The sequence below is a fragment of the Enhydra lutris genome, unplaced genomic scaffold (genome assembly GCF_002288905.1).
Source record: "Enhydra lutris kenyoni isolate GAN:26980312 unplaced genomic scaffold, ASM228890v2 scaffoldscaffold35, whole genome shotgun sequence".
Lineage (NCBI taxonomy): Eukaryota > Metazoa > Chordata > Mammalia > Carnivora > Mustelidae > Enhydra > Enhydra lutris.
Window position 1 is genome coordinate 1,657,052 of NW_019154119.1, and position 16,581 is coordinate 1,673,632.

The 16,581-nt window shown below is 41.0% G+C and overlaps 1 protein-coding gene across 1 annotated transcript in view; it reads right to left on the minus strand.

Moving 5' to 3' along the window:
* Positions 1–805: 805 nt before the first annotated feature.
* Positions 806–16,581, minus strand: part of LOC111154185 (lysocardiolipin acyltransferase 1) — a 177,903-nt gene continuing 162,127 nt past the window's right edge. The window contains exon 6 of the mRNA XM_022513629.1: positions 806–3,024. Within this exon, the coding sequence (XP_022369337.1) occupies positions 2,522–3,024 (503 nt within the window). The 3' untranslated portion in view covers positions 806–2,521. The remainder of the gene's footprint in view (positions 3,025–16,581) is intronic.

Sequence of the window (16,581 nt, forward strand, 5' to 3'; positions counted from 1 at the left end):
ACAGTTGGACAGATGGTACTGTAAACGTTTCACAACCCGCTTCTAAGCTGACCTTCAAAGGACCGAAAGAGCGTTCAGTGGGAAGAGAGTGGATAGACTCAGAAGGACTGACAGCTGCTCTGAGTCCAGAGTGATGAGATGGGAAGGGGTGGAGGGCTCATTCCTGAGGCCGATCATAACACTGAAGTTAATTTTTACTTGACATTTTTTAACCAATTTACAAAGCTCTAAGTTCCAAATCATTCACTATTTCTTTAAATTCTTTCTCTTAAAAAAGCCAAACATGTAGGAACAAAGAATTACAACTTTATAAGACGCCTTACTGCGAAAACACAAGACCCCAGAAAACAAAACAGAAAGAAGCAACTTCTTTCTCTTTGAAGTTATCATTTCTGATTCAGAGAGCAGGTACGATGTCTGTACTCCCCAGTTTGGGTGCATATGAATTTTGGGTAGTAAAACAAAGTTTGCATTATCTTAAACATGTCTTTTATGATCCAAAGAAAACATTTTCTTAAAGAGGAAAGGAAAGAGCTTTCCTCTTGTACAGGTTTCACGCCATCCTCTAAAGGTTACACCACAAACAAGGAGCCGGGGAGCTGGAGGGCGCGTGGCTGGGTGGGCTACAATACAAACACGTGTGGGGTAGAAGACGCAGCTCTTCTCTTGCCCAGGACAAATGCAAGGCTAATTGTAAAACTGTGTTTCCAAATATAATCAAGAGGAAGTCTAAGAGAAAACTAAATTAGAAACCTCTTTTATTAGGACCAAAAAAAAAAAAAAAAAAAGGGTTAAAAAAGAAAAACACCTTAAAAACCACGGGATTAAACAGCTGGGTCTGGAGCAGATGTGCACAGTAAGTAATTAGCGGCTCCAGGCAGGAAGGAAAAGGGCCTGGGGGGTGTGGTTAAATATAGGCCGGTGCGTGCGCACACACTCCTCGGTCCCCCTCCAGTAAAAGTGGTGTTAACGGTGTTCTGCAAGCAACCCGGCCCTTTTCCTCGGTAAGTTCGGCTCACAATGTGCTTACCTTTCATGGTAACGCATGTTTCCATTGTTGGATACAAGTCACTGCCGAGCAACAATGGGCTGTAGTTATGGAGAAGGCATTCATGCCAAAAGGGTACATAAAGCAGTAGCGTTTGAGGCCGGTGGGAGGCAGGAGGAAAGCGGGCAGGTCTGCGAGCAGCTCGAGATTTCTCACTGCCTCACGTTTTCTGCTGCTCTCACCAGCGTCCCTATCCTATGACAAAAACAGTCGGGCCAGCTCCAGCTGGGTGGAGACAAGGACCACGCATCCCTTCTGCCTCAGAAGGAGACTGGTGCTGTTGGTCTGCTGGAATTCCCGTGGACTCCAAGCGCCAGGAATATTTAGGCAAACGACTGGTCAAAAGTGGATTTAAATTTTAGTACTCAAACAGGCAGCCTGGGACTAAAAAATGAGAGCGAGAGCCCTCATTATCATTAAAAAGGGGTTCATTTTCCTGTTATCAAAAATCCATCAGGGCTGCGAGGGAGGAACTGAGGTTGAGCCATGACCGCCCGGGCTGCACACGCTGTTGCTTTAACGCAGATGCCAAATACCCGTGCACGTACAGAAAATACAGTATCCTTCCTTTTTGGGGCAGGTTTAAAGAACTATTTCAACAGACACAACTTCAAGAGTTTCTGACCGCAGTGACAGACCCTTCCATGCATTCCTTTAGAAAGGTAAGTGACTCGATGTCACGCAGAAAAAGCTACCCCTGCCGATGAGCGTCAAGGAAACCAGCTCGGAGCACGCAAGAGTAAGTAGAAGGGAACAACTGAACGGTCTTCGTTCCTATCTGTACAAATCTAAACTAAGGTTTCTAAGCGGAGAGCCTGTGGTTGCTCCCTGAGAAATGTCCAGGTCTTACTATCCATAGGAAGAAAGGGCACAGGCGGTCTTCTGATGTCTAGGTAAGTGCGAGGCTAAATGTCAAGGCTTTATGAATAATGAAGGGCTTCCCAGCAAAATGGTTGGTTGGTTGAAGGACGTGGGGTTTCTGTTTTCTGGCCTTAGGAAAGGATGCAATGGTTTGACTGGCATAGAAATGAGCCAGGGGGACAGTGCTGGGGGAGGGAACCCAGAGGAAGGGCTCTCACCTCCAGTGTCAAGTGCCAGCCCTTGCTCTGAGCCCCGCATCTGCCTCTTGTCTCTGGAGTTTGTTACGAAATAGGATTGGGCCTGTAGGAAAATCTTGTGTGTCCCTTGTCTGCTAACAGCCTGGTGGCTGCTTTAGGGACACTCTGGCCCGAGTTATTTTATAGCTATCGCTCCCTGCTAGGCGTATTGAAATTACATTCAGAGAGTTAAAAAAAAAAAAAAAAAGTTGTGTAGCAATATTTTCCCACAAAACTAAGTACAAAGTATCTTTAACAAATAAGGATGGTAGTAGAAATATTTGACATAGTCATGCAAAACCGCATCTCCGTGTACAAAGGCTCGACACATTTCCAAAATATCCCCTTGGCCATTAACACTGTGAACCTTATGATCTCACTCCTGTTTCTTTACATTTAAATGTGGCTGTTTGTGAAAAAACCGGTAACATGCAAGTTCAACCATCTCCAGTCCGCCAAATATTCTCTCTAGCAGCACAAAGAGAACCATGGTGATTATAAAGTACCACCGAACAGGACTGTACAGATATATGAGGATGCACATTGCAGGGCTGAACAGGGTCCAGTAAAGTATGGAGAGCAATTTGAGCACAAGGACCCTGAGCTCAGACTTGCAAGGTGGAATTACAGTCTGTCCTGTAAACTGAAAATTCTTCTGCCCTTGATAGAAGGCACGAAGCCTCTCTTCCTTTTCCTCCCAGCGCCGGTGGCACCAGAGCTGCAGGTCCTCCCTGGACACAGGGAGGGCGTCTACTGGGTAGCGGTGCACGTGGAAGTGAATCTCCTTGGGGAAGTCCCCGAGGATGAGATGCTTCTCTGTCTGAGGAATGCTGTGAGGGTACGCCACCGTGATGTCGTGGACTGCGTTGAGGTTCTTACCTAGGTTTTGGAAAAGATAAAAAATACAGACTGAGTAATGATCAATGCGGGGCAGTAAGGCTGATTCAAACGACAAGGCAAAACCAAAACCAGGGAAAGAATCACGACAGAGTGAGCCACGGTGAACAAACAAGGGCTATACAGACTGGCGTTCCTAGATTTTTGGGTCAGATTTACCAGTCATTTTTAGTTTTTTTATTTGCTGCTAATCACCACAAAGACCTTCAGAAAGAAATTATCTTCACTCATGGAGACAATAACCTGTAAAGAGTAAACAGGTTTGAGATAGAAATAATTTTTTTCATTTAAATTCACTTTAATCAACATGGTTTCAGAGGTAGAATTTACGTTTGTCAGTTGCATGCAACAGCTGGTGCTCTTTCCACCAAGCGCCCTCCTTAATGCCCATCACCCACCTCCCCGCCAGCAACCCTCAGTTTGTTCCTAGAGTCAAGAGTCTCTTACGGTTTGCCTCCCTCTCTGTTTCTATTTTTTCTTTCCCATTCTTAATTCCATATATTAGCAGAATCATATGATATTGGTCTTTCTCTGACTTATTTCACTTAGCATAATACCCTCTAGTTCCAGCCATGTTGTTGCAAATGGCAAGATTTCATTCTTTTTGATGAGTAATATTTCATTGTATGTATACACCACCACATCTTCTTTATCCATTCGTCTGTTGATGGACATCTGGGCTCCTTCCATAATTTGGCTGCTGTGGACACTGCTGCTATAAACACTGGAGTGTATGTGCTTCTTCGAATCACTAGGCATCCTTTAGATAAGTCCCTAGTAGTGCATCTGCTGGGGCGTAGGGTAGTTCTATTTTTAACTTTCTGGGGAACCTCCATACTGTTTTCCAGAGTAGCTTTACCAGTTTGCATACCCACCAAAAGCACAAGAGGGTTCCCCTTTCTCTGCATCCTCGCCAATGTCTGTTGTTTCCTGAGTTAATTTTAGCCATTCTGACTGGTGTGAGGTGGCATCTCATTGTGGTTTTGATTTGTATTTCCCTGATGCTGAGTGATGTTGAACATTTTTTTTTTAATGTGTCTGGTGGTCATTTGTATGTCTTCTTTGGAGAAATGTCTGTTCATGCTTTCTGCCTATTTCTTGCTGGATTTTTTTTGGTTTTGGGTGTTGAGTTTGGTAAGTTCTTTAAAGATTTTGGATGCTAACTTTTTATCTGATAAGACATTTGCAAATATCTTCTTCCATTCTGTTGGTTGTCTCTTAGTTTTGTCGACTATTTCCTTTGCTGTACAAAAGCTTTTTATCTTGAAGTCCCAATAGTTCATTTTTGTTTTTGTTTCCCTTGTCTTTGAAGATGTGTTTACTAAGAGGTTGCTGTGGCCGAAGTCACAGAGATTGTTGCCTGTGTTTTTCCCTAGGATTCTGATGGATTTCTGTCTCACATTTAGGTCTTTCACCCACTTTGGGTTTATTTTTGTATGTGGTGTAAGGAAAGGGTCCAGTTTCATTCTTCTGCATGTGGCTGTCCAATTTTCCCAACACTATTTGTTGAAGAGACTGTCTTTTTTTCCATTGGACATTCTTTCCTGCTTTGTCGAAGATTAGTTGACCATAGAGTTGAGGGTCCGTTTCTGGAGACTCTTTTCAGTCCCACTGATCTATCTATCTGTTTTTGTGCCAGTACCATGCTGTCCTGATGATTACAGCTTTGTCATAGAGCTTGAGGTCCAAAATTGTGATGCCACCAGCTTTGGTTTTCTTTTTCAACGTTCCTTTGGCTTTTCTGGTTCCATGCACATTTTAGGACTATTTATTCTTGCTCTATGAAAAATGTTGGTGGTATTTTTTTTTTTAAGATTTTATTTATTTTACAGAGAGAGATCACAAGTAGAGAGAGAGAGAGAGAGAGAGAGAGAGAGGAGGAAGCAGGCTCCCTGCCTAGCAGAGAGCCTGATGTGGGACTCGATCCCAGGACCCTGAGATCATGACCTGAGCTGAAGGCAGAGGCTTAACCCACTGAGCCACCCAGGCAGCCCTGTTGATGGTATTTTGATAGTGATTACATCAAATGTGTAGATTGCTCTGGGTAGCATAGACGTTTTCACAATATTTGTTTATCCAATCCATGAGTATGGATTTTTTTTTTTTTTTTTTTAAGATTTTATCCATTTGACAGAGATCACAAGCAGGCAGAGAGAGAGAGAGGAAGGGAAGCAGGCTCCCCGCTGAGCAGAGAGCCGGATGCAGGGCTCGATCCCAGGACCCTGAGAACATGACCTGAGCTGAAGGCAGAGGCTTTAACCCATTGAGCCACCCGGGCGCCCCAAGCATGGAATATTTTTCCATTTCTTTGTGTCTTCCTCAATTTCTTTCATGAGTGTTCTACCGTTTTCAGAGTACAGATCCTCTGCCTCTTTGGTTAGGTGGGTTGTATTCCTTTTTTAATGTTCTTTAAGTCTTCTGTAAATGTCCACTGTCTGTCTCCTTTACTCTGTGATTTACTTCAGTCCAAGTTTCAATTTGGTTTCATAACTATCTTACAAATATAATCAGCCCTTGGCAAGGACTGTAGTCTGAGAAATGAAAATACCTGTGTCAACAAGGCTAAGATTCAGAATTGAAGGGACAGTCTCATTGGGAAGCTGAGCATTGTATATGAGAGCGGAAGTGGATGAAAGGTCCGTGAGGGACGGCCATGGTGGAGGTGGATCTGAAGGTCTTGAAGAAAGGCGAGGCTAGACCTCTTTGATTCCAGCAGGGAGTCCACTTTGTCTCACAGTGGAGAAAATGTCACTTCCTGTCACTTGTCATGCCTCTTTACCTCTTAGAACTGAGTGCTCGTTCCACTTACTTTTAAAACTCCCCTGCAAGCAACATTTTTGCTTCATGTTCTGCCCAGACCCCTCTCTGAAAGGACTGCTGGTCTCATCAGACTCACTGGTCCACAGCCTGGGATGAAGCCCTTCCTCAGGCAGCTCTCACCACCCTCCTCCTTGGTCACCCCACCTGTGCACAGCTCCCCCTCAGCAGCTGCTTGTGTGAGCCAGCCTTCTTCCACAGGTGCTGCTCAGTGCTCACCAACTGCTATCAAAAAGGGTAGAGCTAGGGCGCCTGGGTGGCTCAGTGGGTTAAGCCTCTGCCTTCGGCTCAGGTCATGATCTCAGGGTCCTGGGATCGAGTCCTGCATCAGGCTCTCTGCTTGGCAGGAAGCCTGCTTCCTCCTCTCTCTCTCTGCCTACTTGTGATCTCACTCTGTCAAATAAATGAACAGAATCTTAAAAAAAAAAAAAAAAAAAAGGCTAGAGCTATACTAGTAAGAAACTAAACTTTCACTTTCTACTTTCTTCTGGACAACCCATAAGGAAGGGTGTATGTGCAAACGCATGTCTGTTGAGGATATAAATGGCAACGTTTGAGACCATGTCCCTATCACTTACAGAAATGTTCCTAAGTGAAAAATTCCAGAAATACTGCTGTGTGGAGCACGGAGGGCTGTGGAAGCAAAATGTCCAAATTCAAATCCTAGGTCCTGGGGCGCCTGGGTGGCTCAGTGGGTTAAAGCATCTGCCTTTGGCTTAGGTCATGATCCCAGGGTCCTGGGATCGAGGCTCTTTGCTCGGCAGGGAGTCTGCTTCCTCCTCTCTCTCTCTGCCTGCCTCTCTGCCTACTTGTGATCTCTGTCTGTCAAATAAATAAATAAAATCTTAAAAAAAAAAAAAATCCTAGGTCCTGCCTCTTACTGACTGACTGTCACCTGCTTGGTTCCTGTATCTATAAACTGCCTCACAGAGGTGTTGGGGCATTAAATGAGAAAATACACATAAAAACACGTAAAATAGGGTCTGAGACATAGCAAGTACTCAATAAATGTTGGCTGCTAACATAGCTTACTGAATCGTAACACCAGCATTGTTGGGTTCTAACCTGTCCCTCTGACTTTAGCTCCTGTGAGCCCATCAGTGCCAGCACAGTGTGGGGACTGCAGTCACATTCCCTCTCTATGCTACCGTCCAGGGTATTATTAGCCTGAGCCCCGATGATGCCAATGAGGGACCTCATGCCTTCTACACAAGACAACTACTCAACTTGCTATTTCACAAAATTGTCAAGAATATTCTCTTTGTCTCAAATATACAGCCTGTTTCCCTGAAATCTTTTCTCTCCACTCTCTTCAAAGTCTATCTCCAGAGTCAAGGAGACTGCATTCTAAGAAGAGCTTTCTTCAAGTATCCAGGCCCAGAGTGGTCTTGCCCCATGCTCAGGACATATGTTCTGTGTGCTTGTTTGGGTACTCCTCTGCCATCCTGTCCTCAATTACTGGAAGCTCATGGAAACCCAGTCTCCCAGGGCATCGTAAGTACCAGAAGGGAAAGGACTATGTTTCTGCTTTAGATCTTTAGTACCTAGCACAATGCCCTGCACTTAAAACAGGTTCCAGAAATGCTTGCTTGACCAAAATTTTTACGGTCTGATATCCTCTCACATAAAAATACAGGAGGGAATTATAATGCCTTCTACATGAGGTTGTCATAACAACGCAGTGAATTAATATACATAAAGCCCTTTGCATAGTGATGGGCAAAAAGAAAGTTCTTAATGTTAGCATGACTACAACTTCTATATACCATTAGTAAGACCTAACTACTGCATGGGAATTTTTTTTTTTTTTTTTTTAACTTGTGTGCTACAGATTCTTGGTTCTGAAAGAATTACAACAATCTTGGGTAATGGGGTGTCACCTTAAAAAAGGCAATATTCCAAAAGATTTCCAATAAATTGCTTTTTTGGAGTTTAGAACTTTGGAATGACAGAACTCAGCATAACTAAAAAACTACTTATATTACAAACAAGAGCAACAGTATAATGTGAGAAACTAAAGGAAATGAAGTGAGAAAGGAAGAACTGGGGAGGGGGAAGAAGAGACAGCTTATTGCTCATCGCCCTGAGCTGTACTGGATCCTTAAGTATTAGAGGGACTAAGAAATGCATTCAGGCCAGAGCAAGAGAGGAGGAAAGGGACAAAGGCTTTTATGCCCTGAGGTATCGTGATACTTGTCAACTTTATATTAAGTTTCTTGTTTCCAGACAACCCAAAGCCACACAGAACTCTTTATTGCTAATAAAGGAGCTCACTTTTCACATCATCCTCTGAAGACCTCTTGGCCCCATGGCCTCTAGCCTAGAGGAGCCGTTCCTACCAGAAAGTCAGTCTGCTCTCAGAAGGTAAGAGGTAAAGGTGAGCAGGGCTTGCTTCGTTCCCAAGTGACAGTACTGAAATGGATACTCAGAAGTTGAAATGTGCCTTTATTTCATTAACCAGCTTGTTAGAGGGCTAAAATAATGTAATAACAGAATAAGAAAAGAGAAGTTCCTTCAAGGACACAGGAGTTACAGCCTTGACATCTTTTGGTATGAAAACAACATCCTTTTAAATATGCAAATTAAGATGGCTGCCATCATGAAAAGCCTTTTTTTTAAGATCTCCTTTTTACACAGTTGAGATTACAAATCTTGATGTTATCTAGCCACCTGTCATCTGCCTCTATGATGCTTAGAAAATGATCTGCTTCTGATTCTCTGTCTTCTGGAAAGTTTCAAACTTTATTATTATGTTAAACTACCACTATGTTAGAACAACCACACTCATGTGGGCCCACAGAGATTTCTTTTCTCCCCTTGTTCTTCCAGGGGGTCTCATTTGAAACATTTGTATGTTTCAAAGGAAAGAACTGGGTGAAGAAATCCTGGTTTGCCCACAGCTGCTAAAGAGCACACAACCAATTATATAGTTCAGTGTCAGAATAACCAAAACCTTTTTCTTTTTCACCCACGGTAGTCTTAAATTTCCATTTTCAACTCTATTTTCTTTCCCCATTCTACAATAAAATATACATGAAATGCACAAAAATATAATTTATTTTGGATTTCAACTTTAATACCTTAAAAAGTTAAAAATACACATAGGCCTATTTTCTGTTAGCCAGATCTAAATCCGTCAGTCTAACTGCGCGTGCTGGAGGGTTTGAAATAGAGTAGTGTGTCATCCAAGATGCACTTTTGTTAAAGCGCTGAGGCTGCTGGGCTTGTGCACGGCTTTTCAGATTAAAAAAAAAATTACACCAAGATGATAAAAGTTGGATTTAGTGACTCAACAGTCACTCATTGTGTCACTTTAACACTGACCTATACTAGAACCTGGCTAACACTAAGCACGACAAATTGGCACTGGTCAGTACACTTTGAAGAATGGTTCAGAATGGACAGATAGAGGTATTTTTTTCCCTAAATATATCTAAAAGAAAGACCTCTTTCTGCTTCAAAATAAAAGGGCATTCATGAACCACTTAAAATCAGCTGGTATTAGGACTCAGAACCATTTTCATAGGGAAAGAAACTGCTTCCTACTGAGAATATTATTCATCTGTCTTTGCGTTTAAGTTGAGTACGTACTTAAGAAATGGAAAGTAGAGACAGACCAGGGCTGGTTCTGCCCCGCATCAGCTCTCTGACCTTAACATTTTCACCACAAGCCTCATCTGTATATGCAGACAGTAACACTACCTACCCTCCCAGGATTTTGTGAGGATCAACTAGGGGAAGGGCTGTAAAATGCTCAGAGAAGTGCTTGGTGTATGGTGTGTGCTCTGATTCTCGCTCTTACTCCTCCAGGCGGGAGAGATCCCCTATAGTGCCTGTAGGGAGTTGAGGTTTACGCCACTACTCTTGACCTTCCTTCTGTCTCTGGACTTCCTCTTTCTCTGGGGGAGACTGTCTGCTGTGGCACACCTTGTGGTGTATTCTCTGACTGCACTCACGCCTCTCCCATAGCATGGAAGCAAAGCGTTGAGGAGACCGGCCTTGCCTCTAGGGGTAGGCCCTAATTCATGACTCGATACGCATTTCTCTCCACCCCTACCAACTCATCCTTAGACATTTCCAGCCAAGTGTAGATATTAATCCTTGGATGGCATTCAGAATTGGAAGGTGATGATCTGTGCTCTAGGGCTGTTGGTCTCCTGCCCCATCTTGCTTTTATTTTTTTAAAAAGTCAGAATTAGTACTTCCGCTTTTTCTAAGAAGGAATCATCCTGTGCTTAAAACTCAACTTTTTGTTTGTGAACAGTCTAGCTTATCCACCCTGAATTTGGTTCTTACAGGTAATTTCAGGGACCTATATTTTCACATTCCTATCCTAAATCTGTTGAACTTTTGGTGTTTTGTATGAATGCAGATATCTTTTCAGTTCTGAAAATCTCTCTTCTGAGGGGCACCGATTCTCTGAGTCTTCAAAATAAGCTTCTAGATAAAATGAAAACATGTTCACATTTTCTGCAATTTGCAATATGGGTGTATTAATAGATCAAAGGCAAGATCAGAATAGTATATGCTTGTTGAGGCCACATATACGTGTATGTATATACACACACATATATATAAAACATGTCCTGAAAAAGAGATCCATAAACTTTTAACAAATTGGACCGTGTTATACGTACTCTTTTATAACATGTTTTTTCATGCATCTTTCCATAAATGCCATTAAAGATTTACTAAAATGTCACTTTATGGATGCATAATGTTTGCTTATATAGAACTCTTAAAAATTCCTTTGTTATCTAAGTTGTTTCCACACAAACAACATTTAAATTGATCTATTTGTAACTAATGATGGTGATTTTTCTAGGATAAATTCCAATAAACTGAATTGCTGGATCTGAAGATATGAGCACCATAACAGACTTTTGGCTACACAAAGGAAAGTGCCCCCTGGGATGAAATTTAAACACAAAAAATGAATGACACGGCTTTCTTTTCAGACTTACTAATGCTTGGTGTTGTGATTTTTTATATCGTTGCCAAAGCATGTTTTAATCTGTAGGACTTTGATTAGCTAAATAAGCCTACTAGAAGTATATATTGGTTAGATTGCCTATTCTGTTTTTGAAAATTCAGTTTTTTCAACTTACGGTTGGTAAGAACTCTACCCTCTGTCATATGTTCCGTATCTTCTGCAGTGATTTTATCTGCTGGTCACTGGTGTTTCCCTGGCCACAGTGAATGGATTTTGTTGGTGCTGCTCTGTGAAAGCAGCTTCCTTTCTTCTATCCAGTCCCCATATGCTGTTCTTCTCTTTTTAGTCAGTTTGCAAAGCTCCTTTATCATGAATTATTAATCCTTTATATTTTTTGTCATAAATGTTCACAGATCCATGACCTATATTGCCTTTATTTATGGCATCTTGTCCAACACTTGCGTGCATGTGTCTATGTGTCTATACAAGTTCATTTCTTTTGCTATTATAGCCTTTGGATGCCTATTTTTATCTCTCCCTGCCTCTAGATTATATTTTTTATTTTTCTGCAAGATGGAGAACATCCTCCTATTTAACTTCATAAGTTAATTTTCTTTCTGTAGATGTCAGTTTTTCTAGCATCCTTTATTACATCACTCCTTTTCTCTCCATAGTTCTGAAATACCAACTCGGTCATACATTAAATTCTCAAATACAGAAACATCCAGTTTCCCTTCTCCCTTCTGCTCCACTTAACCTGTGTTGATTCCTGCTCCAAGGCCATACTGATGTCCTAAAGGACTTACACCTGGTAAAGCAAATCTGCCTGTTTCCTTTTTCATACTATACTTGACTCCTGCTGGCAACGATGTTTTCAAGACAAACTTAAGAGCATTAATTCAATTCTAAAATAACCACCCTCCAACTTATTCTGAAATTGCATTTGCATTATATTTACGTTATAACTTTGAAAGATCGGACACTGTTCTGTTGTCTTTTCCTCTAAGAAAAAAGTATGCTTCTCCATTTGTTCAAATCTTATTTTATGTCTTTCAATAAGATTTCAGTTTTCTTCACACAGCTTCTGTGACTTCTTTTTAAAATTTATTCCTAAATAATTTAAGAATTTTTGCCATTATTGTGAATGGAACATTTATTCCTCCTCCTGCTTTTAAGCAATCACTGCTTTGGTAAAGAAAAATCTGTTTGCTGAATATTTGTATGTAGTCATCTAAACACACCTTCTTACTAAATTTGGTTGTTTCTTTTTTACTACATTCTCTTTGACTTTTTAGATTTTCTATCAGCAGCAAAAAAATTTTATGTTTAACTTTCTCCTCTTTAAGATAGTCTTTTCTTAGTGCTTTCACTAGCATTTACTTCTACAAAAAAGGACAGTGGGTTTAGGTCTTGAATAGGAGAACCTTCCTGTTGAGTTTTGGTAATACAGTAGTCTCTTTTATTAATTTCTATTAGGAATGGCTCAGTTTATCAAATATCTTTTCAGCATCTACGGATAAGGTCAAACAAAAATTTGTTAAAGCGAAAACTGGTCAAACATCTTTATGAGCCAAAGTCATAAATGTAAAAGGAAAAACAGAAATGCAAAGAGAATTTTAAAAAGTTAGAGTGTAGGCTTTTGTGCCTTTCATAATAGGTCACCAGTAATAATCAATTACATAAAAGAATTGAATAACTACTGATAAATATGATTTTAAAAGGTTATATAGATCTATAAGTCTTTCAAAAATACGTCAGATGGGGTAGTATCCATGGAACACTGATAAATACTTGATTATTGGTGACAATATTTAGACATATTTTGTAAAAGTTGAGATATTATAATCCATATTCTCACATCAAAATCACATATATATGTATCTCCCACTTTAGCAGAACACTTTTAGATAACCCTTGATGAAAGGTGAAATCAATAAGAAAATTATGAAGTACTTTTAAAAGAATGAAAAATGGAATCAATGGGACAGAGTGAAGGCTATACTCAAATAACAAATGCTTCCTTACGAAAGAGGAAAAATGAAAAAGAAAAAGAAATTACTAATCTTGGAAATGGTGGGGGGTGGGGAGAATCCAAAGGGAAATAGAAGGGAAAAAATACAGATAAAAAGCAATAATTAATGGAACAAAATTAAGAAATGGTGAACATAAGTACAAAAGCCAGTTATTTGATGAGATCAATAAAATACTAAACTCTACGAATGTGACTAAGTGAGAAAGAGCATGTGTATTTAAGATGACAGCAAAGGAAACAAATACAGAAGAGATTAAAAGAACGACGTGAATCAACAGATGATAAAACTGCATAGATTTGCATACTATAGACACACAAACTAGAGTATGCATGTGCAAATGTACTATGCTTGATAGTATAATACAGTGATAAAATTTTGTGTTCAATTAAAAAGATGATCAAATAGCATTATCAAGTCGACTTTCACCAGAAATGCAAACTATAACATCATTACTGTGTAAGTGGGACAAAGGGCACAGGTGCTAGTTTTATAGGCAGGCCAACCTAGCAGCTGGCCTCACGTGCCATGCCTCCTTAATCACAGGGATTTTAGTGCAGAGATTACAAAGCAAAAACAGACAGCAAGGAACAAAACAAAACAATGTGCTATGAAGTAAAGTGACAAGAATCCTAGTTACAAATTCATTCCAGGACCTATTAAGCATGACTGTCACTTATACTTGCGCATCTGTAGATTGTGTTATTGATGACATGAACTTATTTTGCCTAATCTTTGAAAAATCCATACTCTGTTCATTATTCTTCAAAAGAAAAACATGTGCTAAAATGATGAGAGAAGACATTCAAAATGCAATGGGAAAAACAAGAGCAATAACAAAATACAATTTGTCACTGCTGAACTCAACAAATTTGTTTAGATGTTCCAAAACCGCAGGACATGAATCAGTAACAGATTAAAAGATCCAAGGTGTCAGCACATGCACATCTACTAATTTGCTGGTCTTCAAATTAAATGAGACCAGAGATCACACATTATTAGTCTCTACGCTCTGATACTAGGATTGAAGAGGACTGATAACGCACGTGGACGTTACTGTTTACTGAGTGCCTACTAAGTGCCGGGCATGTTTAATTCAACGAGTTCTCTTTTGAGCACATACTCTCTATACCAGACCCAGCTGTAGGCTTTGGGGTTACAGTAGTGAACGAAAAGAAGATCTCTGCCCTGGTAGAGCTTATCAGGATACAGTCACTTTACTATGATCTTTACAACCCTTGTGATATTATCCCTCTTTTGTAAAGAGCTGTGGAGACTGAGGCACAGAGAAGTTAAGTCACTTGCTGAAGATCACAGTTAATCAGCAATCAGTTGTGTTTAACTCAAAGACTTTCCGCTACCCTACTCTACCTTCTAAGGACTGCATATTAAAAACAGAACTACAGAGTCAGCCTGACCTGGTTTTATACCTAGGCACAGCAACTTATTAACCAAATCCCTTAACCTCCGTGGGCCTCAGGTTCCTTAGCTTCAGTCTGGGAATAAGGCTTCCCTTGGAGAGTTAGCGGAAACAGGAGGAGATATGTTGGTCAGAAGTTTATAAAGGGAGTCTACTGTACTCAGTAATGAAACCAATACTAAGCAAATGAAAGATCTTCAAGTTTTTATTCAAGTTTCTTTTAATATTGCACTACTTTCATCTTTTAAGCACACCCTACACATGTTCTGATTAAGAGTTTTATTATGGTTTTATTCAAAGTATAAAAGACTAGATCTTCTGTGAAATTGTTATGCACTCCTGATGGCCCTACTCACAAGCCAGGCCCTACCAGCCGCTCTGCAGCAGCTCTCGTAACTACAACAGAGTATATAAGTGACAATCCTGTAAATCTTTAAAAATTATGCAAATGACAATACAGCTTAACTTGGGAGAAAAAAATAAAGATGCCTACAAAGCCAAGGACAGTGTTACTCCTCTCCATCTTTATTGTGTAGGTGACTTTGCCCAGAACAGAGTCTTCTCCACAATTTCATCCTTTTCTCCTCTGAGAGACAAAGTGTGGCTGAGGACAGAGTATTGTTAACGGGGTGAGGGCAAGCTGCTGTGTGCTGTGTGCAAGAGCGAGACAAACTGTAGAAGGTGACGGTCTCTGGTTGCAGCGGAGTTCTGTCCTTTCCCCGCCCTGGGCTCTGCATCGGGAGCCACATGGGCCCGTCAGAAGTGGCTGCGAAACCACCTTAGGCTTGTGCCACTCTCCTCAGGTGATCCAAGAACGAAATTACCTCGTTTTTAACCCCTTAGGAATCCGAATTCCCATTCAGTGAGCCTGACTTCAGTCTAAGGTTTAGGGATCTGAGTAAAACAAGGCTTCCCGAATCAACCAGGAGTGATCCAACCGCAGCTGTATGCACACCACAGCAGGGGCTTATTAAACTGCAAGACCCCCCCCCCCCCCCCCCCGATGATGGAAGGCATTTCTGAGCACAGGGCTATGCTTGTGCCCACTTCATTCCACCACCTGCTCCTACTGTGTTCTCCCAAATTACCCGATTAAGTATTCCACTAAGGAATACATTTTAGGGCCCCGTGCTTTTTAGTACAAATAATCATAATGTGTTCTTTCTTATCCTTGTAATTTAACAAGTCCTGTAAGCTAAAGTATAAAGCAGGGCAGTGGTGCTGGTGCTGGTGGTGAAGAAAACGGGTCTATATGGGGAACACTTGGGGTGTCTGGGTGGCTTAATTGGTGAACCATCTGACTGGGTTTCAGCTCAGGTCATGAACACAGGGTTGTGAGATCGAGCCCTATGTCGGGCTCTGTGCTGGGTGTGGAGCCTGCTTACGATTCTCAATCTTTCTCTCTCTGCCCCTCCCTCCCCTCAAAAAAATATGAGATATACTCAAAATTTCAAAAGCTGAATTCTCAAACACAGGCCTTCTGTATGCCCAGTTCCTCACTTGTGCAAAGGGTGCCACTACTGGGATGTAGGGATTAGCTTACAGGACTGTATACCAAGAGGATAAAGAATCCGGCTGTGTGTAGCTCAACCAAAGAACAGAAGTCTCCGGTTCTTCCAAGATGGCAGAAGAACAGTAGGCTCTATTCTTATACAGTATATGGAGTATGTTCTGAAGTTTAAAAGAAAATAGCAAAAAGTAAATAGATTTTATGTAGTTCAGAAGGCTGTCTTTCAAAGAAGGCTGAACTACTGATAACACTGTCTACTATTTTGATACTTCTGGCCGAAAGAGATGAATTTTTTTTTTCCTTTTGGCACACGTTGTCTTCCTTTTTGTACTTTCTTTTTTAATTGTATGTGGATAAAGCTCAAAGACAGATGGTAACATTACACAGAACTGGATGCTAACCCAAGTACTCTATGCCTTTTTAAACGATCAGAATACCGCATCAGTGGCATCTACATCTGTAGACTTACATTCTTGGTCTTGAGTAACTGCGGCCTGCTGCGTGCTCTGCCAGGCAGAAAACTCATTTGCTTGCATCCTACGGAGTCTACTAGAATCAAGTACTGATTGGGGAAGGGAATATTCCATGTAACAATGTTCTTTCTCTGTATTTTATGCCTTAGATGAGAGAGATCAAAGATTCTTCTAAATATTCTCCAAATTTCAACCAGAACTTCCTTAGTCTTGACCAAATTCTCAAAACCATACTCTACTCTCCAAAGCATCAATGAGTACTGGGGGCAGGGAAGAGATATTAAGAAATCTTAAGATATTAAGCAGTGAATTTATTTGCTAGTAAGCTTTGTGGAGCTTCCTCTGAAAGCAGAGAT